Source organism: Orycteropus afer, unplaced genomic scaffold (genome assembly GCF_000298275.1).
Source record: "Orycteropus afer afer isolate SDZICR_OR568_19922 unplaced genomic scaffold, OryAfe1.0 scaffold00063, whole genome shotgun sequence".
In the NCBI taxonomy this organism is placed as follows: Eukaryota; Metazoa; Chordata; class Mammalia; order Tubulidentata; family Orycteropodidae; genus Orycteropus; species Orycteropus afer.
Window position 1 is genome coordinate 6,404,038 of NW_006921650.1, and position 11,024 is coordinate 6,415,061.

The window sequence follows — 11,024 nt, forward strand, 5'->3', positions numbered from 1 at the left end:
GGGTTTGAACCACCAGCCGTCTGGTTAGCAGGCAAGTGTCTAGAAGATTTCAATAACCTTAGTGAGATTACTTAATTCTTCTAGGTAGTAGCAACCATTGTTGCATATTTTTCAGTTACTGAGAACCTTCTATGTTCAGTTGCTGGGAGATTACTATGGTAACATTCTGTGTTAGGAAAGGAAAAGTGCACTGTGGGATTAGTGGCGATCCAGACACTTAGGCTTGGAGCTAGGCTGTCTGGAAAGTCTGCCATGTGATTGGAATCATACTTGACATGGACCAGAAGGCTTTGAAAAAACTGGTGGAATCCATAAGTAAAACTGTCAAGAGCTGTAAGTATTGATCAGACTTCCAGCACTACCTGAACATATTTAGTGAATCAGATATAAACATTGGTAGACGTCAACAAGCGCTTTGCAACACTAAACAGTCTCTCTCTACTTCCAATCTAATATTTTGGCCATTTTAAAAGTGGATATGCAAGTGAATAATTATGCTTACACTTAATGGAAAACTTGTAATCATCAAATGAAGAAAACCAAACTCACTGCCATTCAGTCGCATCCGACTCAAGTGACCCCTCCTTGAGTTCTGAGGCTCTGTCTCTGTGGAAGTAGATTGCCCAGTCTTCCTTCTGAGGAGTGGCTGGTGGGTTTGAACTGCCAGCCTTCTGGTTAGCAGTCAAATCCCTTAGGCACTATGCCACCAGAGCTCCCCTTGTAAACATCAGTGTCCTAAAATATAGCTCAAAAATTTTCAGGATATCTTTAACACTAAAGGATTTCAGTCAGCCAAGAATTGATTCTGTTACATAGTATGAAACAGAAGTTTAATTAAAAGAATTTTAAATTCTAAAGGTTTACTTTGACCAGTTCTGAGTTCTCTGTCCTCTCAGAATGTTTTCACACAAAAGCCATACTGGCAAATGATTGCTGTACTTCAAGGGGTTAATAGAGATACCTAAGATACTCTAGGTGTTGAAGAAATACTATATAGTGCTTTGCACATGGTGAGTGTTTAATGTTTACTGAAGCTAATCAAACTTATCGGGGTCTTTAAAAGTTATCTTGGGAATTTTGTTCCTCAGATATGACCACAAGCAATCCTGACAGTTTTCGGAGAATCTATTTTAAAAAATTAAGGAAGGAACTTTATTTCAGCCCCTGTCCCACAACCTCCTTATTTGACACTTCCATATTTCCATGTGTGTTCTGGGGGGGGAGTAGGCACTGCCGCACTGAGTAGTCTTACAGTATACTTCTGTTTTCTCTTATTCCAGTTGGAATAAGTTGGGTTTTAAACTATCTCAGTTTCTCAGTCGCTTCTAGGGCATATTTCCCAATCCTGAGATGAAAAGCAAAAAAACAGACTCATTGCTATCAAATCAGTTCCGACTCATAGCAACCTCCATTGGGTTTCTGAGGCAGTAAATCTTTACAGAAGTAGATTGCCCCGCCTTCCTTCTGCAGAGCCGCTGGTGGGTTTGAACTGCCAACCTTCCGGTTAGCAGTCAGATGCCTTATGCATTTCACCACCAGTGCTCCTTTTATCAGGTATCCCTTAAATTGTGTAGTTAGAACAGTCCTGCAGATTTATAGCCAGTGCAGAATGTAATGAGAAATGTCTGCTGTCATTCACTGCTTTTTTAACAGATCCTGGCTTTTACAACTTTCAGAAGGATTTTGCATACTTGTGAAGTCTAATTCCTCTTCTCATTCTAACGAAATTACTTTTAGCAATATCTACGGCCCCTAAATGTGTTAGTTTGTTGTTTGAAAGCAATTTTTTTAAATACTGTGAATATACAATACTTGATCAGGACCATTTCTCATACAGTCTTCTACAAAATGTTTTTGTTGTTAAGTGCTGTCAAGTTGGTTTTGACTTACAACAACCCTGTGTACAACAGAAGAAAACATTGCCCAGTCCTGCACCATCCTCAAAATTGTTGCTAATGCTTGAGCCCATCATTGCAGCCTCTGTGTCTGTTTATCTTGTTGAGGGTCTTCCCTTTTGACACTGACTTTCTACTTTTGTTTTTAGGTGCCATCAAGTCAACTCTGACTCATAGTGACCCTGTGTACAACAGAAAAAACACTGCCTGGTCATGCACCATCCTCACAATCCTTAGTATACCTGAGTCCATTGTGGCAGTCACTGTGTCAGTACACCTCGTTGAGGGTCTCCTTTTTTGCTAACCCTCCACTTTACCAAGCATGATACTCTTCTCCAGAAATGGTCCCTTTTGACAACATGACCAAAGTAGATGAGACCAAATCTAGCCATTCTCATTTCCACAGAGCGTTCCGGCAGCACTTCTTCCAGGACAGATTTGTTCATTCTTCTGGCAGTCTGTGGCACTTGCAGTATTCTTTGCAAGCACCACAACTCAAAAGCGTAAACTCTTCTTCGAGTCTTTCTTATTCATTGTCCAGCTTTCACATGCATATGAGGCGATTGAAAACATCATGGCTTGCGTTAGGCATACGTTAGTCTTCAAAGAAACATCTTTGCTCTTCAGCACTTTAAAGAAGTCTTGCAGCAGATTTGCTGCTTTCATTGGTGTTGATTTTGGAAACAAGTAATATGAAATCTTTGAACTTCAATTTTTTCTCCATTTATTGTGATGCTGCTTATTGGTCCAGTTGTGAGGATTTTCGTTTTCTTTGAGTGTAACCCATACTGCAGACTATAGTCTGTAATCTTCATCAGTAAGTGCTTCAAGTCATCTTCATTTTCAGTAAGCAAGGGTTGTGTCATCTGCATATCACAGACGGTTAATGAATCTTCCAATCTTGATAACAAGTTTTTCTTCATATAGTCCAGCTTCTTGGATTATTTGCTCAGCATACATATTGAATAAGTTAGTGAAAGCATACAACCTTGACACACTCCCTTCTGATTTTAAACCATGCAGTTCTGTTCGAATGACAGCCTCCTAGTCTGTGTACAGGTTCCTTATGAGCATAATTGAGTGTTTTGGATTTTGGAATTTGCATTCTTCTCAGTGTTATCCATAATTTGTTATGATCCACACAATCAAATGCTTTTGCATAGTCAATAAAACACAAGTAAACATCTTTCCGGTATTCTTTGCTTCCAGCCAAGATTGACCTGACATCAGTAATGATACCCCTTGTTCCACATCCTCTTCTGAATCCAGCTTACATTTCTGGAAGTTCCTGTCAATACACTGCTACAACCGTTTTTGAATTATCTTCAGCAAGATTTTACTTGTGTGTGATATTAATGATACTGTTTGATAATTAACACATTCTGCTGGATTACCTTTCTTTGGAATGGATACAAATAAGGATCTCTTCCAGTCAGTTAGCCAGATAGCTGTCTTCCAGATTTCTTGGCAAAGATAAGTAAATGCCTCCAGCATGGCTTCCATTTGTTGAAACATCTCAGTGGGTACTCCATCAATTCCTGTAACCTTGTTTTTCACCATTTCCTTCAATGGAGCTTCGACATCTTCCTTCCATTGGTTTTTGATCATATGCCACCTCTTGAAATAGATGAACATTGGCCAATTCTTTCTGGCAGAGTGATTCTGTGTATTCCTTCTATATTCTTTTGATGTTTCCTGAATCATTCAATATTTTCCCATAGAATCTTTCAGTATTGCAACTTGAGGCTTGAATCTTTTCTTCAGTTCTTTCAGCTGGAGAAATGCCAAGTGAGTTCTTCCCTTTTGGTTTTCTAACTCCAGGTCTTTGCACATTTCATCATAATACTTGACTTGTTTTTTCAAGCTGCTCTTTGAAATCTTCTGTTCAGCTCTTTTATCTTGTAATTTCTTGCATTTGCTATAGCTACTTTCCATTCAAGAGCAAGTTTCAGAATCTCTTCTACATCCATTTTGGTCTTTTCTTCCTTTCCTATTTTTTAAATGACCTTTTGCTTTCTTCATGGACGATGTTCTTGAAGTCATCCCACGATTCCTCTGGTTTTCGGTCATTGGTGTTCAGTGCATCAAATCTATTCTTTAGATGGTCTCTAAATCCAGGAGGGATATAATCAGGTCATATTTTGGCTTTTGTGGACTTAAATATTAATTGTCTTCAGCTTAAGCTGGAACTTGCATATAAGCAATTGATGGTCTGTTCCACAGTCAGCTCCTGGCCTTGAGTTGGTTGAAAATATTGCGCTTCTCCATTGCCTCTTGCCACAGATGTAGTCAATCTCATTCCTGTGTATTCCATCTGGTGAGGTCCACATGTATAGCTGCTGTTTAGGTTGTTGAAAAAGGGTATTTGCAATGAATAAGTTAGTTGTTGGTGTTGCAAAGTTCTATCATGAGACCTCTGGCATCATTTCTATCACCAAGGCCATATTTTCCAACTACTGGTGATTCTTGTTTCCAACTTTTGCATTCCAGTCACCAGTAATCATCAATACATCTTGATGGCATGTTTGGTCAGTTTCAGGCTGCTGAAGTTCCTAAAAATCTTCAGTTTCCTCGTCTTTGGCTTTCATGGTTGGTGCATAAATTTGAATAACAGTAGTAGTAACTGGTCTTGCTAGTAGGCATATGGATATTATCCTGTCACTGACAGCATTGTATCTCAGGATCTTGAAACATTCTTTGTGATGATGAATGCCACGCCATTCTTCCTCATTTTGTCATTCCCCAGCATAGTAGATTGTAGGGTTGTCTGATTCAGAATTGCCAAAAACAATCCCTTTCAGCCCATTAATGCCTAGGATATTGATCTTTGGCCATTCCATTTCGTTTTTGACAACTTCCAGTTTTTCTACATTCATACTTCGTACATTCCATGTTCTGATTATTAATGGATGTTTACAGCTGTTTCTTCCCATTTTCAGTTTCCTTTAGCAAGCATGATATCCTTCTCCAGAGATTGGTCTCTCGTGGTAACATGACCCAAAGTATAAGAGACAAAGTCCGGCCATTCTCACTTCTGAGGAGCATTCCAGCTGTACCCCTTCCAAGACAGATTGTTCATTCTGGCAGCCCATGGTATATAAATAGATAATAATTATTGTTTGAAAAAGGAATGAGTGCCTTCATATTCCAAACATTTGACACTTTAGTTATGATCACAAAGTTCATACCCTAAATGCTTACACATAGCAGTTTACTCAGGATCCTACCCCAGTATAACCAGATAATTTTACACGTAGCTGCTTTAGAGTGTTCTATACTGTAGAGCTAGTATAATGCATATGCTCTCTAGAGGTACAGTGTCCAGTACAGTAGAAGCTAGCAATGCATGGCTATTTAAAATTAAGTTAAATAAGATTAAATACAATATAAAGTTCAGTTTCTTGGTTACTGTAGCAACACTTAAGGTGCTACACATTTGGACAGCAGATATAGAACATTCCCATCACTTCAGAAGGTTTTATGGGACAATGCACTAGAGTTACACATAATAAATCTAACCTTTTTCAAATGTTGTTAGCTGCCGTGGAGTCAACCCCCGACTCATGGCAACCCCATGCACAGTGGGATGAAATGTTGCTAGTCCTTTATTGCAGTGATCTGGAACCAAACCTGCAATATCTCCAGGGTATGCCTGTATTGAGTAGATAGTAATATGTTAAACATCACCTTATGAACAAAAGGGTTCAGTCAGCTATATCTGTAATTTTCCAGCCCTCATTCTTATATTTTGTCTATGTCAAGATTGTGTCAGATGCCTCTTTTAAACCCAGAATACTTTGTGAACTGCATTTCCCTGATCTGTTCCTACCAGAGAGTGGAAATGAGTTAAATCTGGTGGGATTTGCTTTTGTGAATCCATGAGCCCCTCTTCCTCAGTGTTCATGAGTTTTTAATACAATTGATTATCTGTCCTTAACTTAACCCAGTACCACCTCTAAGTCCACTAGTCCATTGTTTGTCGTTCACTTTTTTAGTGAGACAGAATGACATGAGCTAATATATAAGTGGGTTAGTATACGTGCTTATTTCCTGTCTCTGAGAGGGCTTACAAGCAGTAGCATCAAACATACAGCTCCCAGACTGGTTTCTAAATACTGTTCTCCAGTAGAAACTACCAAGGCTCCTTGGTGAAATAGCTGAGTGGGGAAAATGCAAGATAAGCCTGGAACATTTAGTGCCAGAAAGCAAAGAGGTGTGCAAGAAGATAAGGGTATGTCAAAGAGATAAAGGAGTCAACCTGTAACCTCCCAATGGCCAAAGCTGTGACAATTTAAGCAACAAAATATGGTATTGGAATATAACCTATAGTATAAAATAAATGGCCCTGACTTTATATGAATATAAATGATTGGATAAATAAAAGGAGGAGAAGAGATATACCTTCTTTATAGAAGAATTCCAAGTAATATATGTAATTAGTCTTCTGAGGAAGAGGGAAGTGGACTATAGGCTGAAAGGCAGTCTACTTCCGTAGTGATACCACCTTGGAAACCCAAAGGGGGGTTGCTATGAATCGGATCTCACTTGACAGCAGTGAGTGAGTGGACTGTGGATTGTGGAAAGGGAAACGTATAGAGGAGAAATCTGGGACTACCATAACGAAGTGATAAAGTTAACATGATAAACGATAAGGCACATTGATATGTATCACCTAATATGATGTGATAAAAATGGCACTTTGGTATTCTTCCCCAAAACACAACCACAGCTGAGAAAAACTCAGGCAAACCCAAATGGAGGAATATTCTACAAGACACCTAACAGTATCCTTCAAAACTTAACATGGTTATGAAAAATGTGGAAAGACTGAAAACTATCACACATTGGAAGATTCTGGATTGGATCCTGGAACCAAAACAACATTAGTGGGAAAACTGATCAAATCAGAATAACGTTTGTGGTTAACAGTAACATACCAATGTTAAATGTATTAGTTTTTACAGGTGTACCATGGTTACATAAGATGTTAACATTGGAATTTTGTGTACTATCTTGGCATCTTTTCTGTAACAAACTGTTCAGAAATTAAAAGTTTAATTAAAACATTAATATGAGTTCATCTCTACCATTTCAGTACTATTTCAGTTACCCATGATTTCTCAAATACCATTTATGATGGTTAGGTATCATGAGATGTGAGCAACAGGGATAAAACTCAAAGGTCTGGAATCTGCATATTTAACAAGCATGGAGTAGTGGAGAGGGGGCTGTGTCTCATTCAGATGGTCCAAAGATCACACTATGAAAACTCCAGTAAAATGTTAATCCTCTAACTAGGCATCCTCTTAAACTTTTTCACTTCCTCCTATCTCATTGTTGTGCTCCCAGTAAGGCATGTTTAGTCTTACCCCAGTTCTACCTTTTTCCTTTACTCATATCCTCTCCCCCTGAGATCTTCCACTTCTTTACCACTTCCAACATAGTCCTTATGTTTACACTATTCATCCTTTAGGAGCTCTGGTGACATAGTGCCTAAGGTATGTGATGGCTAACCAGAAGGCTGGCAGTTCAAACCCACCAGCCACTCGGAAGGTTGGGCAATCTACTTCCATAGTGATACCGCCTTGGAAACCCAAAGGGGGGTTGCTATGAATCGGATCTCACTTGACAGCAGTGAGTGAGTTATGCATCCTTTAAGGCCCAGTTCAAAGTCTACTTCCATGAAAATGGCCCAACTTCTCATTCCCATACTGATTTCCCTCCATGTGGCTATGGTGGTAACCTTAATAACGCATAATTTGTCAGTTATATACTGTCTTAGGAGACATCTGGGTGAGGCCCACCTTATGTGTAAACAGTTAAACAACAAATTCATACCATACTTTGAATCACCAGAGTACCTGACATCATAGTAACAAAATAGGTGCTTAGTAAAATACATTGGACTGGGTTGGAAACTCAGCAATTTAAGTTGTATTTTGTGTTTTCATTTTACAGTCAAAAAAAGTGAAGTTGAGTGTCTCATAAGACTTTTTCATAGCTTGGTGAGAAGAACTGATGAAAGACTTGACAAGATTGGGCTAGATCGTAGTGCATTTCGAGGGATCCTACACAGTGTATTTGGAATGACTGATGATATGCTGATGGATAGGGGTAAGAACTGTTAAGAGACTAAAATGAGCTAAGGGGAGATAACAGCAAATAAATATTACACGTGTACTCAGTTTTCATCATGGACTTTTTCAGTGCCAAACTAGAAAGGCAAAGTTCTTGTAGTGTGCTGCCAATACAAAATAGTTGGTTTGATTGTGAGGGTGATTCTTAATACAAGCTCACTGAGAATTTCATACATCATGAAGGGACAGCTTTGAGAGGTAACCAATGATGGACTAAGCAAACTAGCAGTATTTTTAAAATCATAAGCATGCAGTTCTTAAGCATGACTTTGGATTAACATGCCATGGGCACCTGAATTATCAAATGACTTCATTTTCCTCATAAAAATGAAAACTATCAGTATATAAAAATATATTGAAAAATTTTTTTTAAAGATTTAAAATAAATTTAATATGATTTAGTTGGTTTCATAAGTTTTTCAAGTGTACAGTTTGATGTTTTAACATGTATATAACTATGAACCATGACCACAATGATTAACGTAGCCATCTCCCCCCAAAAAATAAATATTTTAACTTACTATCTATTGGAGAATACATACTAAGATTTCATTGGTAATTTTTAAAGTAATTATTTTAATAAAGACACTAGGTATTATGAAAACTGGAATTGTTGTGACTCTCTGTAGAGTTCTCACATTGATTAGCTCCTCTGTTGGTTACCTTGGCTCATAGTAACTGTATGAAAGGTTACAAATGAAGTTCATCATTGTTAATGGAGGAGAATGCGTCTTTTTATAAGAACTTGGGAGAAAACATTCCTTTCAGTAGTACTGGTTCTTTCCAGAAAGACTGCCAAAGCCTTTTTTCCTCTTTCAACTTCAGAGAAGAAATTTTCTAAATATACATATGTACTGTTGTATTAAAATATGGCACATACATTCTTTTTGTTTCAGTGTTTTTTGCATTTGACAAAGATGGTGATAGCCACATAAATGTAAATGAGTGGGTTAAAGGATTATCACTGTTTCTTCGAGGGACTTTTGAAGAAAAGCTGAAGTGTAAGATTTCTGTATGTGATTACTGGCTTAGTAATAGATACAGTCAATTTTGTATTTAGGGAATACTCGAGTATTGATGGTTCTTTATGCCTGAATGTCAGTCACCATGATAGGCCTTTGGTATAAGGCCTAGTCTAAGAAAAACTAAGTGTTAAGGTTTCTGGTACCTGCTGAGGGAGGTTATAGGATGAGAAGGTGCAGTTCACATTATGAAGGGGCATTCCTTTTCATCAAAGAAAATGTGAGAAGTTGACACAACAGGAAGTAAAACGGGGCATTAATAGTCGAGTGTTAGTTTTGATTAGTGAGGAGGGAGAGGAGAAAAGGCAAGAAGGTTAAGGACAATGGGAGCCCAATGGCGCTTCCTACAGAAAGGAAAGGTTAGGAAGTCTAAAGACAAAAACCTTCCACTTCAGCGTTTGCCTCACCCTGCTGCACCGTTAGTGTGATGTGTACTTCCTACCCTTCACACCTCTAGTGTCAGGTTCTAGGTAAAGAACCCTAGGAAGAGAACACAAATTTGTTTCAAAGAACAAATTTCCTTATTAAGGTGTCAAATTGCTTAAGACTGCAAGGTAGTGTAAGATTTCTGTTACCTATAACGCAAATTTATATCAAGTTCTTTCAATTGGATTTGGAACATTGAAAATAAAGACCTCTAAATTAAATGCACATTTAAAAAATGATAGCAACATTTTTCATTTTCTGTGACATTTGTGAATTTTTTTTCCCCTGGTGTTATTTTTTATGAAGTAACACTCAAATATAGTTTCCAGTTAGTTTGCTGCAGTGTTCTTGTACAAGTCTTGCTGAGAAGTTAAAAGCTAAGTTTCACGGATGTAAACTCTTTATGGTAATACTAATACTTTGGGCAAGTAGTTGTGGCATTGAATGCAACTGTACTTGGTTTAATAGTATGCTATCGAGAAAAATTTTGTATACAGGCATAACCTCAGCGATACTGCAGGTTCGGTTCCAGACTACTGCAATAAAGTGAGTTATCGTAATAAGGCGAGTCACGCAGTTTTTCATTTCCCAGTGCATTTAAAAGTTGTACTTACACTGTACTGTAGTCTATTAAGTGTGCAATAATAGCATTATGAAAAAGTTTGAGATATTATGAGAATTACCAAAATGTGACCCAGAGATACGAAGTGAGCACGTGCTGTTGGAAAACTGGCACCGACACGCTTGATACAGGGTTGTCACCACAAATCTTCAATCTGTAAAACCTGCACTATCTGCAAAGTGCAGTGAAACAAGGTATGCCTGTGCATTTTAAGTATGTTAATTACAGGAAAATATTTCTAGTGAGCTTGTTTTCCAAACTCATGTGTATGTTATAGATTGGAGAAATTCGACAGAAGGACTCCAGAAATACTCTGGAGTTTTATTCCTGGTTTTATTGCATTTGCTAACCCATTTAACTGGACTATAAACTCCATGAGAGCTCCTTCACAGTCAAACTCCCAGGACCCGAGTAAGAACATTTGTTGGATGAGTGAGTGAACTGTGGGGAGGTTACAGTGATACAGAAGTCACTTCCAGCAAGAGGTTATTTGATAACCTGCAAAGGAGCAGGCCCCAAGGAGATGATGGACTCTTCCTTGATCTCTGAGATCCAGAACTCCACCAGAGTGCTTGTTTATATGGGTCTTGCAACTTTTCCACATTCAACAGGGTTTACCACTTTTACTTTTCTATCGCTTGTTTTAGTGGAAAATATTTTGAGTTTTCCTTCTCTCCCAGGTTTCCACCTTACACAGATTCTGTGTGAAAAAATGTTAGTGATAAAGTGAAGTGTGTACTTTTTTTATGCTATGTAAGAAGAGCATCAGTATTGACTGCATATGTATATATATGTTGTTGTTGTTGTTAAGTGCCGTCGAGTCGTTTCCGACTCATAGTGACCCCATGCACAGCAGAACGAAACACTGCCCGATCCCACGCCAGCCCCACAATCCCTGCTATACTTGAGCTCATCATTGCAG

At 38.3% G+C, this 11,024-nt stretch overlaps 1 protein-coding gene across 1 annotated transcript in view; it reads left to right on the forward strand.

Annotated features, from left to right (window-relative positions):
• The first annotated feature begins 275 nt into the window (after positions 1–275).
• The window catches only part of LOC103196190 (EF-hand calcium-binding domain-containing protein 1-like), a 13,456-nt gene continuing 2,707 nt past the window's right edge, over positions 276–11,024 (forward strand). The window contains exons 1-3 of the mRNA XM_007939854.1: positions 276–333; positions 7,854–8,009; positions 8,929–9,033. Coding sequence (XP_007938045.1) covers positions 276–333; positions 7,854–8,009; positions 8,929–9,033 — 319 coding nt within the window. The remainder of the gene's footprint in view (positions 334–7,853; positions 8,010–8,928; positions 9,034–11,024) is intronic.